This window comes from Asparagus officinalis, chromosome 6, assembly GCF_001876935.1.
Source record: "Asparagus officinalis chromosome 6, Aspof.V1, whole genome shotgun sequence".
NCBI lineage: Eukaryota > Viridiplantae > Streptophyta > Magnoliopsida > Asparagales > Asparagaceae > Asparagus > Asparagus officinalis.
In genome coordinates, this window is record NC_033799.1 from 1,323,296 (window position 1) to 1,341,200 (window position 17,905).

Genomic DNA, 17,905 nt, shown 5'->3' on the forward strand with positions numbered 1-17,905 from the left:
AATGACAACAATCAAGCTGCTTACTTGCTACAACATGAGAAAAGAACCTAAATGCTATTTTTATACATGGTTTAAAGATTACGTATCTCAAGATCTTGCTAGTCACATGAAACATAAAATAAAATCAAAAGCCACAAGCACAGGCAGGAGCTTCTTTGTGCGGGAAAATTTTTGTCATATCGCGATAGTAAATTAATGGTGAGGTTAAGGTCAATACCCTATACACATATAAACCTATGGTTATAGGTTCAATAGAGTTACTATACTCAAGCATGTTTGTTAGTCAAAATGAAAATAAAATAAACCAAAAGCACACAACCATTAGGCGGAGCTTCTTTTGGGGGGGGGGCCGGAGCGAAAAGATAAACTAAAGGTCTATACACACCACAACGTGTATATACAATGCTATGATACATGTGTATATATATAATATATATATATATATATATATATAATCATATATATATATATATATATATATATATACATGCGCTACATACATACCTGATGCGGTACATTACATACATAGATATATACATATGCATATACATGTCGTGTGTGTGTTATTACTACATGTGTAATATATATATATATATATAATCATAATATATATATATCATATATATATATATATATATATATATATATATATAATAACATATAATAAATGGAAAAGGCAATCTTAGGGTGACACCCTAGGCACTCCCACCTAACGACGCGGCCTAGAATTCACATCAATTGCCTTAAAAAAATTTTTTTTCGTGATTCTGCTCCGCTTTAAACTTGAACATCCCCTCACACGTTCTTAAACCCAACACACGATTTTTGGTCGTGAACCCGTGTGATTTTTGACCATTCGTTAACCGCTGCCAAAAACACGACGCGGTGTCACGCCAAAATTGACGCTCAGTTTGCGGTGTACAAGAACGGTCGTAGATCAAGCTTCACGGAGCGCGATCGCAATAAAAAAAAGAAATGATGTTATTTTATGGCGCGCTGTCCTATAGGTTAGAAGCTAGGGGTGTCACCTTAGATTCACTTTCCCTAATAATAATATATAAAATTATACTTATCAATATATATATATATATATATAATATTTTAATTTTTCATATATAATCCTTCTATTTATATACTATATTATATATATATATGTGTGTGTATATATATATATATATTAAAATTACCCTAGAGGGGGGTGAATAGGTTAATATGCTAATCTAATCCGATATTAATGCCAATTAAAAACTTATTAACTAATTTATTCTTGAAAGGGAGATATTCAACAAATTATGAGCAAAAATATATAATTAACACAAGGGTGAAATAGACATGAAACAATATGAACAATATAGCGGGCAAATAACTAATGCAAACACAAGAAAATGATCATGCAGTTCGGTCCTTCCGACCTACGTCTTCGCTCCTCACTCTCAAGGAGAATTCCACTATCTCAACCGGTTTTCAACGCTAACCGAAAACGTTTACACCTCACAATCTCGGTTTTCTAGCTCACCGAAAACTTTCACAACTCACACTCTTGCAATCACACTCTACACCTTCTAAGTGTTGGTCTAGCCAGTGTCGTTTTCCTCAAGTGCTCGGAATTACCACCTCTCTCTAGGCTTTACCACCTACCTCACTCCCCTTAGAATCAACCCCGTCTCTCACCACACACTTCTCTCGGTGTACAAGTGTATTACAAAGTATATCTCACAATTAAGCACAATAACAAATGGTTCGTTCTCTAAACAAGATGAGAATACAATATAAGCTCACTCTCAATGATACACTCACCACAACCCAAATTATACTTAATGTGATAATACTAAAAGCACAATAGGTTGTGTGTACAATCAAAGAGTAAAATGAAATCAAACTCGAATTAATCTAGCAAATATAAATATAACAATTTAAGTATAAACAAGCTAGATAATTGAGTTGAGAAAACTTCTCCAAAATCACAAAGAGATGTAGATGAAGAGATGATGTTGAATTCTTCAAACCGAAAATGTAAGCCTCCTCTTTGTGAAAACTTCTTCACACAAAACAGACTTGAAAAACTTCTTAAACACTTGTAAAACTTGTTTTAAAACTTTCTTAGGTTAACTCAGAAGTTAGAGGGTATGTGGTATATATAGGGACCCCGAGAAACCATCTAAAACCAACAAAAAATACAAAACAACAAAATCTAAAAAATAGTCGTTACTGTGTAACGGTCATATTGACTTATGACAGGTATAAGTCGACTTATGTCTTTATAAGTCGACTTGTATGAGTTATAAGTCGACTCAGCAGACGAAAAAATCTAACTGCACAACATATCATAAGTCGACTTATGAGTCGATTTAAACATGCACAGGACCTGAAATGCGCAGTAAATATCAGCTTCAAAACTTGTTTAAAAATATCAAACAAATTCCAAAAAATATAAAATTTAGGAAAATGTTTATAAACATGAAAATGAACATGTTATAAAAAGAATTTTTTAAATTGCATTTCTTATTTGTTAAAACTCATCACTTTGCAAAATAGTCTAAAAACACGAAGTCTCAACAACACATGATTTTGACAAAATATTTTCAAACAAGTTTAAAACTTCTCTTAAGTGGATTAATAGACTTTATAAATTTCTATCAACATATATATAGACTTTATATATATACACACACACTAGTGTGCATCCCGTGCAAAGCACGGCCTTTATTTTTTTATTTCCACTACAGTAATTCTATATTCAGTTTTGTAAGTGCTACAGTAACATTTTAAAATGATACAGTACCTCGTATGCGCTACAGCAATAATGCTACAGTAATGTTTTTAAACGTTACAGTCCCTCATGTGCTACAATAAAATGCTACAGTATTTATTGTAACATGAATAGCTTATCTTGGATCCTCCTGTTAGTAATACAGTAACAATGCTACAGTACTTTACTGTAACGTGAATAGTGAATCTTGAATCCTCCCATTATTATTATATATATATACATATGTGTGTGTAGAGAGAGAGAGCGCAAAGCTCCTATAAACTTAAGTGGATAGGAACTATTTATCCACCAATTTTCTTATTCATTGATTTTGTATTGAGATTTGTGCTAACATGTGATACAAATCAAGAACAACCCAACTTGGACTCTATCCCTTTCATCCACTTTGTCGAGAATAAATAGATGAATGACAGGAGTCACCCCAGTGAACAAATAACCAGGACTGTTGGAAAATGTTGGTGCTCTGTATGTGTTTTCCTGTGTTGGGTTAAAATAAGCAAGTAATGTGTGTTTCTGGTTGCATGTTGTTGGTAATGATATCGGCGTGTAGTTCGTGTTAAGATACAATGAGGCTCTAATCTAGGCATCTTTCAATAGATGGAAAAGGAGAATGTATTCTCTTGATAACGATAATAAAACATCAGCATATGATGAATGCGTGCATACACAACGAGCAAAGCAAACAAGTCCATTCACTTTCAGATATAAAATTTCAGGTTCAGATATGACAGGTATTACTGTATTAGTTAATTAATCCTCATCTGTTATAGAAGGACACTACTAAACATGGGAGACTTTTTTCCTTTCAATTCATGAAGTTATCATGACAAAAATGATCAAACTGTTAAAGATTACTTTCAATAGTTTAGAAACAGCTCTCACCATTCACAAAAGTGATTGCTCCAAATATGCTTACAGCATCATATTGAAAATATTCATGCTGATATTTAGTCTGAAGAATGAGCATCAGTGTACCAATATACACTTACAAATATATAGTTTAAGGTGATGAATCAAAATTTTAAATTCATTATTCAGCGGCCATTTCATGCATACTTCCACGAGTACTTGTATAATATCAAACAAATATAATTGAAAAAAAGAATTACAGATTAAAGTAACTAATAAGCATGCAAACAATTCAATTTTTAAAATGATAATAAGGGAGACCACCAATGAGGATTCAAAATAACAAATTTCTGATGGCATGACAAATTTTCTTGCCAACTGAAACATGTTTTCCCATGTATAATAATTGCTATAGTTTTTTTAGACCTCATGATATTGACAGATAAGTAAATTGATTCCATTTATTCATGTAACTAAGAAATTAATCATCTTATTTTTTACCTTTTACATGTAAATCTTTGTTCTAAATTAAATAGTTAGATCTGAAAGTATTTCTTTTCTCTCACAACACTTTTGTTGATAAAGCCAGAAGAGAAAATTCTAATTAATAAGTTGTTTGTGCCATAAGAAAAGGCTTACTGTCTAATTTCTAGCTAATAACTCAATTTCTTTTCCTGTTGATCACTTAATGAGCCCACTACTAAATGTTGAAAGCAATGAAGACTGCTTCAAAAGACATTATTAGTTGCCTCAAAACTCAAAACACCTCAAAAAACCGAACAAACAAAGAGAATACCTTAGTAAATGCTTCTTTAAGAGAAAATGACAATTTCGAAGTTATGTTTGAAAGTTTTTGTTATTCTCCAAACTGACAGAACCAGTGCTTAGCGTTCGATAACAACAATTAGGCTGCTACCTGTCTACAGCTTTAAGAAAAGAAAAAAGGCAGAAGGTCTACTGCTCAAGGTTTTATTAGTCAAAAGGAAAAATAAAATAAACAATGCCATAAGGCAGGTGGATTTTCCCTTGTGAAAAAAGCCACCATCTCTAATTGTGATAAGTGAATTACAGGAGCAAGCTATTATGTCCAATGACCAAATGAAAAGAGTGGTTAAAGCCAAAACAACCCAACTCAGATCAAATCTCTTCCATAAGGCACTTTAAAGAATATGTTATGATAATTTCTTTTAGGAAATTTGCTATTTATAGTTAACCATATCTGATGGTGAAATAAATGCTAAGAGAGAATTTTGAGTTTTGAATGTGATGCTATGAAAGTTCAGAAGCTAGAGATCATGGTAATTTGTTTCTTTGTGTAGTGAAATTTTGTGATTTTAATTGTTTGTCCGGTTATGATTAGTGATACTTTTTTTTTTTTGAAGTAAAATAGGATAAGATGCCCTATCATTGTATAAATAAGAAGCTAAAAGTATTTACATATATTACATCTAGTTGTGATTTAACGATAGATCCAAATTTGGTAAAGGAGAGGACCTATGTCGTCACTCTACTCAATAGAGGAGCAAAGTAAAATCACCCATAGATATACAAAAGAATATACAAAAATGCTTATAGCTTACCACCCACCACAACGCTAAGTTTAGCACACCAAAAACTAGAAGATAGTCTGTTAGGGGACACTATGTGTGCACAAAAACCCAAAAAAAACTGTCAATCTCCAAAGCTGATGATAAACCTAATTGTTGCCTGCTCCTCTGTTGCTATCTTTGCTTGAGGCGATCAGGTCAGAAATCCCCCTTTCCCGAACAATAGCCTTGAGCTTAAGAGCTCGTTTTGAGGTTGTCGAACCTGTCTAGAAAGTGAGGTAGTAAGCTATATTGGATGTCATATGATGATGATTAGGCATGGTTCAATTGAATATGAGATTATTATGAGTAGTCCATATAACCCAGCAGATGGTAGGGAATACAACTCTCCACAGAAGCCTCACGGTAGGTGCAATGTCTTTGTTAAGACACATATCGAAGCAATGGTGAATGGATATAAGGGGAGCGTGTATACCGTTGATGGGGAGAAAAATGTCCCAGATCTGTAGCCATCTGACAGAGAATGAAGAGGTGGTTGTGGGATTCTGTGTCGCTGGAACAGAAGGAGCAGGATGGGTTACCAGACCACCCTTTAGCAATGAGCCTGTCCTTGGTATTAAGTTTGTCCATAGAGAGAATCCACGTGAAGGATTTAACCCTGCTAGGGAGAGGGTTGTGCCAAACAATAGAATGATAAGGGTTGCGGGTACCTCCATCTGAGATGAAGGTGAAAAAGGAATTCAAGGTGAAGCTACCCGAGCAGGTCAAGAACCAAATAACTTCATCTCTAACAGGGATAGGGAAGAGATTAGTGATACATTAGATTTGATGTTTACTTATATGACGTGATTTGTTGGTGGACACTGAATGTTACCTTTTTCATAATTTATTGATGTTTAGTGTAAATGTCGTAGTTTCGTTTTTATCATGTTGCCAGATCATCAATTTTAGCTTTACAATAACAACAACAATAACCAAGCCTTTATCCCAAATGTTTGGGGTTGGCTATATGAATCTTATTTTTCCATTCCATTCAATCATCTCCTCCGTTAAGTTAGTCTTAATCATATCCTTCTTAATTGCTTCTAATAAAGTCACTCTAGGTCTATCTCTAGATCTCCTAACTCCATTAACAACAAAACTCCGTTAAGAGGTCTCCGTTGTACATGACCAACCCATCTTAATCTATTCTCTTATTTTATCCTCGATAGGCGTAATCTCTAATTTACTACGGATACACTTATTTCTTATCCTATCTTTTAATGTATACCCACAAGACCATAGGTTTACACCAAGAGAATTTTGCGACAGGTAGTGTTGTTTTTCAGCACTACCTCTCCCAAGCCAGGATAAAAGTGGGTTGTGTTAGGTACCGGACAGCCAGTATAAAACCTAGTCGGATCTACATGAAAAATAAATTATATTATATACTTGTTGAGGCGTCCCCACCGCGATGCGTTGCATCGGTTCCACCCCGATGCAATGATAAGCAAGGGTGGTTTGCTATGGTGTCCCCCAGAAGCGACGCATTACAATTACATCGATGTCACCCCGGTGTATTGACAAGTAAGCAATGGTGTTCTAAGAATATATAATCTTCTAACAAGTTACCTAATAGTATAAGGCATAGACTAGAACGGTCTAAAAAGGAAAAATGGTAGGAGGCTTTTATAAGAAAATAGAATTAGATTAGCTACTTGAAACATAGGTACACTTACCAGAAAGACGATGGAATTAATGGATGTCTTGATTAGAAGAAAGATAAATATAATTTGTTTATAAAAAACTAAACGGATAGGTGAGATATCTATAGAAATTGAAAAGACCGGGTATAAACTTTGGTACACTGGAAAAGAGAAGAATATGAATGGAGTGGGAGTTCTTATAGATAATATAATAAACAAAAGTGTTGTAGAGGTGAGAAGAGTTGGAGATAGAATAATACTAATAAAAGTTATTTTAGGTGTGGAGGGTTATTAATATTATTAGTACTTGTTGAAATTTAATTTGTATGAACCCAAACAAAGAAGCAAACCACCCTTGCTTTTATATATATATATATGCGTGCATGTGTGTAGTATTGACCTTAACCACCCATTGTTTGCTAGCGGATGACAGTTTTTTCCTTAACCACCCATTGTTTGCTAGCGGATGACAGTTTTTTCCCCCATAAAAGAAGCTCCGCCTATGTTTGTGCTTTTGGTTTATTTTGTTTTTCATTTTGACTAACAAAATCTTGAGATAGTACTCTATTGAACCTTAGGTTATATATGTGTATAGGGGTATTGACCTTAACCACCCATTATTTACTATCCGATGACAGTTTTTTCCCCACAAAAGAAGCTCCGCCTATGCCTGTGCTTGTTCAAAAGCTCCTGTCATTCATTTAGAGCTTTTCAAATTGATTAAATGCATACCGCGTCCTTATTTGACAACTAAATTTTCCTTTCTTATAGGTTTCAAGCTGCTTGCAAACAAATCCCAAAATAATTTCATCTGTTCTTCATGGGCCTTACTGGTCATCATCAACAAATAAGGAGCCAATCCATCTCCTTTCAAATCCTATTAGATGATAAGACTGAAAGTTGCCGAATGTTGTTTAAATTTCTGGAACAGGGCTCTGAAGCGGTCATTTTCTCATGTTCAGAAGTTAGAAGTGTCCATGGGATTAGGTAAGTATTACTTTACCTCATAGTTTTTAAAGTCTCTTTATTACATGTCTCATGCATTATTCTTTTTTAAACAGGAATTCGTTGGCGAAGAAAGGATTAGTAAAGGAGTTGTTGAAGAGGTGAATGTGACATTTTAAAAGAAAGAGAAAACCATCTCGACGCCATTCTCGTCCTGTACATCTGATTTGCCGCGATGGGATGGCTCGGGCTGGTCGTTGTCACCGTCCTTCAGAGCATGATCCTTAAATCCGAAGTAGGAGAAGGTGTGGCGCTTATTTACTTTTGCGGGCTCGGGATTTGAGGGGTTTTCCCGTGTGGGCTCAGGATTTGAGGGGCTCGAGAGGATGCTAGCTGAGGCTACGAGATCAGCAGGGTAAGATTCACTGTTGTCGCTCATATCTTCTTTTGGATTTCAAGAGAGCTCTTGGACTGAGGTAGGCTTCAGTACCGAGAGGACTTAGTTGTACCATTTTATAATAGTAGTCGGCGCCTGCTTGTCGACAACACTGCCCCGTCAAAGGTTGCTCGCCGAGCCCACTGCCACAGTTTGTCGCCGAGGCATAGAGCGACAATCTGTTGTCGGCAAGAGCTGGGTAGATTACTGTAGCAAGTGCATATAAAGACAAACCTTGTTTATTAGGCAATTAAGTTATGCTCATCTTACATCTTGTTTTCATAATATTTATTTGTAACGATGTCAGTTTAATTTAACTGCTAAATATATGTTAAATTTTTTTATTGTCATCTAATATGATAATTAATTTAGAATATTAAAATATTTATTAATTATAAGGAGACATAATTTTAATACGATCTTATCTGTATTTATTTTACCCATGTATATGAATTAATTAGTTTCAGTAACAAGCATGTAGATATTGCTTCATAGACCACATGCTTTATGATAAGAATCTCTGGCTTTAATTGCACCTGCTAAAGTAATCTGCCTAACTCTATCGACAACAGACTGTCGCAATGCCTCTGTGACAGACTGTGGCTCTGGACTGGACAAGCAGCCTTTGACGGTGGCTGTCGTTGACAGGTAGGTGTCGGCTACTTGTATAAAATGGCACAACCAAATCCTCTCAGTACTGAAGCCTACCTCAACCTTAGAGCTCTCTTGAAATCTAAAAGAAGACATGAGCGACAGTGGTGAATCTTACCCTGTTGATCTCGTAGCCTCAGCTAGCATCCTCTCGAGCCCCTCAAATCCCGAGCCCTCACCAAAATATCCCTCAAATCTCGAGCCCGCAAAAGCATCAGCTAGCATCCTCTCGAGCCCCTCAAATCCTGAGCCCGCAAAAGTATCAACTAGCATCCTCTCGAGCCCCTCAAATCCTGAGCCCCCACCAAAAAATCCTTCAAATCCCGAGTCCGCAAAAGCAAACAAGCTTTTGCCTAATAAAGAAGGTTTGTCTTTATATGCACCTGCTACAGTATTCTACCCAGCTTTGTCGATCGATTCAAAGCCGGGGGTTTCCGCGCATCGAACCCCTCACTAGGCACCTTCGTAGCCTCTGCCCTCTCCACCGAAACCCTCATCGGAGATCGTAGGTATTCATGGTCCCAATCAGCCGCGCCACACAGCAGAGCCAGCTGCCCACATTCGGGTCGTTTCAGCGGACTCCAAAGGCAGGATCTTGTCTCCCAGCCGGATGCTGCTTGCTAACGTCGGCCCTCGCCTCCGCCGCCGAAAATAGGGCTGGGTTTCATGTCAGGCCTGTTGATCTTCAAACGGGGTAGGTAGGGCCCATCGATGCGAGGCCCGAGGTGGAAGGCGATGTGTGCGCGGCGGCTGGAGCCCATGATGGAGAACGTTGCGAGAAGTCGCGCGTAAGCTCCGAGCTAGGGGCGGTGGGGCTGAAGGCCTGGTCGCGGAGGAAGAGGAGGGCATTGACGGACGTCGTCGTAGGCGACGAGGAGGCGGTGCTTGGGGGCGAAGAGGTAAGGCGACGGAGGCGGCCAACGGCGGGGATGTGGGCAGAGCGGGGCGGAGGAGGGGGGACAAGGCGGGGGGCGGGCGAGAAGAGGAACGAAAGCTGCCTCCGTGGAAGTAGAGGACGACGGGGGAGCTAAGGCTAGGGTTAGGGTTTGAGAAGGTAGAGGCGGAGGGAGGTGTTGTAGGCTGGTTAAGGGGGGTGTCCCAGGAGAGGGTGTGGCGGTGGCGGGGGGGTGGAGGGGGATGAGGGGCATCTTAGCGCGGCGGGAGAGGGATCCATCGGGGTTGAGAGAGACCTGGAGGTGCTCGTACGAATCCATCGCCAATGATACGGTTGGAGGAGATGAAGAATGGGAGGTTATGGTGGGCGTCAAAGGGAAAGGGTAATATAGTAATTCTGTAGTTGTGAAGTTCTTGGGGAGGCAATTACTTCAGAAAATTTGTTAGTGTAGTTGGAAAATATGCAGCTTCTTGATTGTTAAATGCATGCTAAAACAAACTCATTACTAATGAGCCAATAGCAATTTCTAAAACTATGGCTCTGCAAAAGTGAATGAAAAATGGATGCTTGAGGAAGATTAGAACAAGTGTTAAAAGCTGTTACATATGTACCATATTTTCACAAAGAAATTTGTCGTTTTATGTGGTTTAATTGAATTTGGATATAACTGATCAACTCCATAAAAGGCACAGTTCTTTATTAAAATATTAAAGCTTTGGATATTAATTGAACTTCGTTGGAGAGCTTTGGAAACACCCCTAACTAATAAAAATAGTGCACAGGAAGAACTGATATTTAAGTTTTTTGGCTGTTTTCCCTCAATGATCAAGTGAAGAACTGACAAACTGATGTTGTTGAGCTTCTTAAAGAGAAATTAAGTTTTTTGTTTCAGTATCAAGCATGTAGATATTGCTCCATAGACCACATGCTTTGTGATAAGAATCTCTGGCTTTAATTGGTTGGGTTCTCTTCAGAAGAATTGGAAATGGTAAAGAGTTGTGTTTTAGCAGTCTTTTAGGGTAATTTAGGAGGTAATTTGCAAGGTTGAAGTTCTTAGTTATGTTCAAACTATTTTGGTCGTTAGTTCTGGACCAGGTTCTCTATAATGATGGGTATGAGGGGTTTTTTTGACATCTACTATGTAACATAAGTTTTGATGTCTTAGTTTACTGTGGAGTTGGGCTTCCAAGGAGGTTCCTACGCTACAACTTCTTCATTTTTTTCATAGAAAGATGTTTCTGGTAAAAGTAATTTCCATTTTGAGGTGAAATGAGTTTGCGTTGTTTGGATGTACAATTATACGCACAAAAGAGAGACTAAGTTATCTAGTTTTTAGTATTTAATTTTTTGGGATGTTTTTAGATATAGGAACATATTTTCCCTGAAGTAGTAATTTATATTATGGTGGTATTTGGCGCAAAGAGGTTGTGTCCTCTTTTTTAGACGCCTAATGCATTAGTTGCAATTTATTTATGATAATCTTAAGTATCTTATGATAAGGCATATTTTGGTTACATATCATTATTTCATTTAAGGTTTGTCATTTAACCCATCAGATTAATTACGTTCTTATATAGATAGATTTTAATTTTTGGATTTCACTAAAAGTTACTTACAGAAACGAATCTGGGCTTATAAATTTGAAGTTCGGCAATCTTTTAAATGGTTTGGATAATATTGTATGAATATTAATATAATTTATCAAAAATTATATAATATAAAAAACTAATTAATTCATATACATGGGTAAAATAAATACAGTTAAGATCGTACTAAAATTATGTCTTCTTATAATTGATAAATATTTTAATATTCTAAATTAATTATCATATTAATCGACAATAAAAAATTCAACATATATTTAGCAGTTAAATTAAGCCGACGTCGTTACAAATAAATATTAAGAAAACAAGATGCAAGATGAGCGTAACTAAATTGCCTAATAAAGAAGGTTTGTCTTTATATGCACATGCTTCAATAATCTGCCCAGCTATGTCGACAACAGACTGTCGCTCTGTGCCTCGGCGACAGACTATGGCTCTGGGCTCGGCGAGCAGCCTTTGACGAGGCTGTGTCGTCAACAGGTAGGCGTCACCTACTATTATAAAATGGCACAACCAAGTCCTCTCGGTACTGAAGCCTACCTCAGCCCTAGAGCTCTCTTGAAATCCAAAAGAAGATATGAGCGACAACGGAGATTCTTACCCTGCTAATCTCGTAGCCTCAGCTAGCATCCTCTCGAGCCCCTCAAATCCTGAGCCCACACGAGAAAACCCCTCAAATCCCAAGCCCGCAAAAGCAAACAAGCGCCACGCCTTTTCCTGCTTCGGATTTAAGAATTATGCTCTGAAGGACAATGAAAACGACCAGCCCGAGTCGTCCCATCGCGGCAAATCATATGTGCAGGACGAGAATGACGTCGAGATGATTTTCTTCTCTTTTTAAGTTTAACTTTTTTGTTTATATATATAACGTTAATGTTTTTGCTTTATATTGTGAAGGGATAGTGGAGACCTAGGAAGTCAGCTGATAGTGACAATCGCCCTGGCACTGAGGAGAACCACGAGGATAGGGGTATTTTTCAATAGTTCCTCTGGGGAAATAGGCAAAACCATGTTGCTACGTTAGAAAAGCCCAACCCCGGGTTAAACGGCGACGACAACGGTGGCGGAGACGCTAGGGGCAATGTCCAAGTAAGCTATTTTCTTTTTAAAATTTCTTTTCCTTTTAAGTTTAGGTTTTTCTAATAATATTTCATTTTGTTTTTCAATCAAGGGTGAACCGTTGAGGTTGAAAACTCCAAGAGTAATGTTTTATTCATTTTTTGTTTGTTCAACAGCCATCAAGGTGGGGTCTGGACAGGAACCAGAACCATTTGTTCTGACCGTTGTACTCGCAAATGGGGTTGTGTTCGTTCTCTCGGTTGCATTGGTGGTTGCACTGGAGTTTCTTATCATCTCCAAGGTCGTCATGACCGCCCTAACTCTTGTGTTGGGGGGAGCAATTATTGCTCTCGGCCTAATCGTCACCTATGTCGAGGCACTGCTTTGCAAGGATAATGCTCCCCCTTTCACTCCCGCCCCCTCCCACGCTCCCATTTTCCCACCCCGCCCATTTAGTGGGTAAATGAGTAACATAAGCCACTAATTTACAGCCTCATCATGGGCTATTAGTTATTGTTAGGGTTGAGAGTTAAAAGAGTGCCACTAATTTACAGCCTCATCATGGGCTTAGTTATTATCAGGGTTTAGAGTTAATAGAGTGCTCCACTGTGTTCATCTTTTTTTAAGAGAGTTTTTGTAGTTTTTTCCTTTCTTTTCTTAGAGAATATTTTGTTATTGTTTTTTCTTCTTTTTCTATTAATGCAATGCTTTTTAGATATATATATTAATGTTTAGCTCTGATCTGAGAGTGGTCAACGAAATTCCAAGAGGCTCATCATTCATTAATAATGATTTAAAATAGATTTAAAATAGAACTATGGATTTTGAGAGTGGTCAATGAAATTCCTAATGATTTAAAATAGATTTAAAATAGAACTATGGATTTTGAGAGTGGTCAATGAAATTCCAAGAGGCTCATTCTTGATTAATACAGATGCAACTGATTTGCTAACCCGCTTTTGAATTTGTAAAAAAAAATCTGTTTTGCTAAATTATCAAATCATTTTGGCAAGTTCAAGCACAGCTTGGACTTGATCGATACGTACCACACTTAGTTGCCTTGCGGGGCTATTGGAGAAGGTGGAGTAAGCTAGATTTTGGAGTGAAGGATTTCTACGCAAATGATTTGCATCTGTATTAACCAAGATGATTTGGTAATTTAGCAAACCACATTTTTTTTCTTTTTTACAAATTCAAAAGTGGGTTAGCAAATCAATTGCATCTGTATTAACCAAGGACGAGCCTCTTGGAATTTCATTGACCACTCTCAAAATCCATAGTTCTATTTTAAATCTATTTTAAATCATTATTAATGAAGGATGAGCCTATTGGAATTTCATTGACCACTCTCAGATCAGAGCTAAGCATTAGTATATATATCTAAAAAGCATTGCATTAATAGAAAAAGTAAGAAAAACAACAAAATACTCTCCAAGAAAAGAAAGGAAAAAGCTACAAAAACTCTCTTAAAAAAAGGAACACATTGGAGCACTCTCTTAACTCTAAACCCTAGTAATAACCAAGCTCGTGATGAGGCTGTAAATTAGTGGCACTCTTTTAGCTCTCAACCCTAACAATAACTAAGCCCATGATGAGGCTGTAAATTAGTAGCTTATGTTACTCATTTACCCACTAAATGGGCGGGGTGGGAAAATGGGAGCGTGGGAGGGGCGGGAGCGGAAGGGGGAGCATTACCCTTGCAAAGCAGTGCCTCAACATAGGTGATGATTAGGCCGAGAGCAATAATTGCTCCCCCAACACAAGAGTTAAGAAACTCCAGTGCAACCACCAATGCAACCGAGAGAACGAACACAACCCCATTTGCGAGTACAACGGTCAGAACACTAGTTTTGTTTCATATCCAGATCCCAACCATGACGGCAGTTGAACAAATAAAAAACAAATAAAGCATTACTCTCAGAGTTTTCAACCTTAACTGTTCACCCTTGATTGAAAAACAAAATGAAATATTATTAGAAAAACCTAAACTTAAAAGGAAAAACAAATTAAAAAGAAAAACAACTTACTTGGACGTTGGCCCCGGCGTCTCCGTCGTCGTCGCCGCCGCCGCCACTGTTGTCGTCGATGTTACTGTCGTCACCGTTGTTGCCGTCGTCATCGTCGTTGTTGTTTAACCCGGGGTTGGGGTTTCCTAACGCAGCAGCAAGGTTTTGCCTATTTCCCCAGCGGCATCGTTGGAAAACACCCCTATCCCCGCAGTTCTCCTCACTGTCAGGACGGTTGTCACCGTCAGCTAGCTTCCTAGGTCTCCAGTATCCATTCACAGTATCAAACAAAAACATTAACGTCATATATAAATAAAAAACTTCAACTTAAAAGAGAAGAAGGAAACCATCTTGACGTCATTCTCGTCCTGCACATAGGATTTGTCGCGATGGGACGGCTCAAGCTGGTCGTTGTCACCGTCCTTCAGAGCATGCAACTCTTAATTGAGCTATCATGTAACTCTTAATGACATTAAACCCCACAGAATGATTATCCTAAAAGTTGCAAACTTCCAAATTTCCATTTAATAATCAAAAGACCATTATTTCAAAACACATTTACTGCAAAAAATCCAACTTTGTAATTGTAACTAACCTCTCCGCCCAAACACGAGAGATCTCCCGATGATATCAACGACGTATCATGAAACGCCGACCTCCCCAAAACCCTACCATCGCAGGATCAATAAATTTATAAGTCAATCATCATTGTCTTCATCTTTTTCATTTGTCTTTGAAAGCTTGGATTTTGGTCAATCAAATATTAGCATGCAGCGAACGAAAGTATGACATCGGGTGCGAAACGAATCAAAAGTGCAAATTTCCAAGAAATAGAGGAAAGCGGGTACTGACCCATTAGGGTTTCGGATCCAAGGTCATTGTCGGATCCGATGAACCTACGAAGGTTCCGAACCCAAGGCATCGACGACGCCGACGGGATCTTCTTCTGGGCGCCATCCTAGGACCCATCGGCGTCGGTGGACCCCGTTGTCACCGTCGTACATTATCGCTTACGTTGCGCCAGCGGAAAAGTTAGATCTGAGATCGAGGAATTATCACATTAGAGAGAGAGAAGCTAGGGATTTGGGGGCGAATTGGTGAGAAGAGAGAGAAGCTAGGGTTTGGCGAAGGAGGGACTGGAGGACGGCGATGGTGTGGTTGGGGCTTTAAGGTTTGGAGGACAAGGCGAGAGGAAGGGTGGAGGGCTGGAGTTAGGTTTTGAAAAGTTTGGGAGATGATTGAAAAATTAAAGGGTTTGAAAGATGAGGGGGCAAAAATAAAGGTGGAAATATTTTGAGGGTGGGATGCAAAATTTTTGGGAAATTTTCCGTGAGGGATCCACCATCCTAGACGGAAAATTTTCATCTAGGACGGCCTTCCGTCTAGGTTGCCTACCTAGACGGAATTTTCTATCTAGGTTGACGCAACCTAGACGGATTAACCTAGGCGTAAAATTTTCTGTCTAGGTTGGGTCAAACTAGACGGAAAAAATTCCGTCTAGGTTAATCCATCTAGGTTGCTTGATTTTCTATTAGTGTTAATTATGTTCTTATATTGATAGATTTTAATTTTTGGATTTTACTAAAAGTAACTTATGAAAACGAATTTGGGCTTACAAATTTGAAGTTCGGCAATCTTTTAAATGGTTTGGATAATATTGTATGAATATTAATATAATTTATCAAAAATTATATAATACAAAAAACTAATTAATTCATATACATGGGTAAAATATCAAAAATTATATAATACAAAAAACTAATATAATTTATCAAATATTATATAATACAAAAAACTAATTAATTCATATACATGGGTAAAATACATACAGTTAAGATCATACTAAAATTATGTCTCCTTATAATTAATAAATATTTAAATATTCTAAATTAATTATCATATTAGATGACAATAAAAAAATTCAACATATATTTAGCAGTTAAATTAAGCCAAGACCGTTACAAATAAATATTAAGAAAGCAAGATGTAAGATGAGCGTAACTAAATTGCCTAATAAAGAAGGTTTGTCATTATATGCACATGCTACAGTAATCTACCCAGCTCTGTCGACAACAGACTGTCACTCTGTGCCTCGGCGATAGACTGTGGCTCTGGGCTCGACGAGCAGCCTTTGACGGGGTTGTGTCGTCGACAGGTAAGCACCGACTACTATTATAAAATGGCACAACCAAATCCTCTCGACATTGAAGCCTACCTCAGCCTAAGAGTTCTCTTGAAATCCAAAAGATATGAGCGACATCGATGAATCGTGTACCTCGCTGATCTCGTAGCCTTAGCTAGCATCCTCTCGAACCCCTCAAATCCTAAGCCTCCACAAGAAAATCCCAAGCCCGCAAAAGCAAACAAAGTGCAACGCCTTCTCCTGCTTCGAATTTAAGAAGCATGCTCTGAAGGATGGTGACAACGATCAGCCCGAGCCATCTCATCACGGCAAATCAATTGTGCAGGACGAGAATGATGTCGAGATGGTTTTCTTATTCCCTTTCTTTTAAGTTTAAGTTTTGCTTATATATAATGTTAATGTTTTTGTTTGATACTATGAAGGGATGCTAGGGACCTAGGAAGCCAGCTGATGGTGACAATTGCTCTCGCAGTGAGGAGATCCGTGGGGATAAGGGTGTTTTCCAACGGTTCTATCGGGGAAATGGGCAAAACCCTGCTGCTGTGGTAGGAAACCCCACCATGGGGTTAAACGGCGACAACGACAGCGACAATGGCAATGGTGGCGATGGCGGCGGCGCCCGTGATATACCCGGGTCACGGGTCGAGCTGGGTTCACCTCCAGACCCGGGAAGAGAGAAATCGGTCCGGCCCACCTTGACCCGGTCCACCATCAATCCGGCACACCATCAACCTGGCCTGGTCCACAGCTAGCATGTTCTATCTACAATGATTAGAGATATATTAACTCCGCATGCTTCCACGGTCATATCAGAAAATGCCTTTTCATCAGACGAGAGAATTGTTTCCAAATGGAGAACATAACTTACAGCAGCACATGTGGAGATGTGTGCGTTCTTAAAGGACTAGCTCGATGTAGAATAACAGTCATAAGGACAGCAAATAAGACATTTCCTTGAAGAATTTGACGAATATAGCTTGGAGGAATTCGGTTCTTTAAATACTAATGGTTAACATTTTTTCTTTTTTTCCTCTTATAGTTGTAATTTAAATTTAAACTAAAGAAAAGTTATTAACTTCCCGTGGATGTAGGTCTTCCATCGAAGTCTGAACCACATATATCTCTGTTTATGATGTTTTACTCTTTATACAATGTATGTCACTGTGTGTGTATATATATTATTTTAAATAAAGAGTAAAATAAAAAATAATTTAAATTTTATTTAATAGATACAAATATAAAGTTAATAAATAAAAAAAAGTTAAAAAACCCACGGGCCGACCCACGACCCGTGGGTCGTGGGCCGGGTCCGACC

At 38.0% G+C, this 17,905-nt stretch overlaps 2 protein-coding genes across 6 annotated transcripts in view; one reads left to right on the forward strand and one right to left on the reverse strand.

The window, feature by feature from the left end:
* Positions 1–17,905, reverse strand: part of LOC109844222 (putative germin-like protein 2-1) — a 67,202-nt gene that overhangs the window by 25,309 nt on the left and 23,988 nt on the right. The window lies entirely within an intron of this gene.
* LOC109844677 lies at positions 7,637–17,139 on the forward strand. Its single transcript, XM_020413793.1, has 3 exons — positions 7,637–7,838; positions 7,913–7,957; positions 17,013–17,139. Exons 1-3 carry the CDS (start codon positions 7,672–7,674, stop codon positions 17,137–17,139), a joined length of 339 nt encoding a protein of 112 aa, XP_020269382.1. The 5' UTR covers positions 7,637–7,671.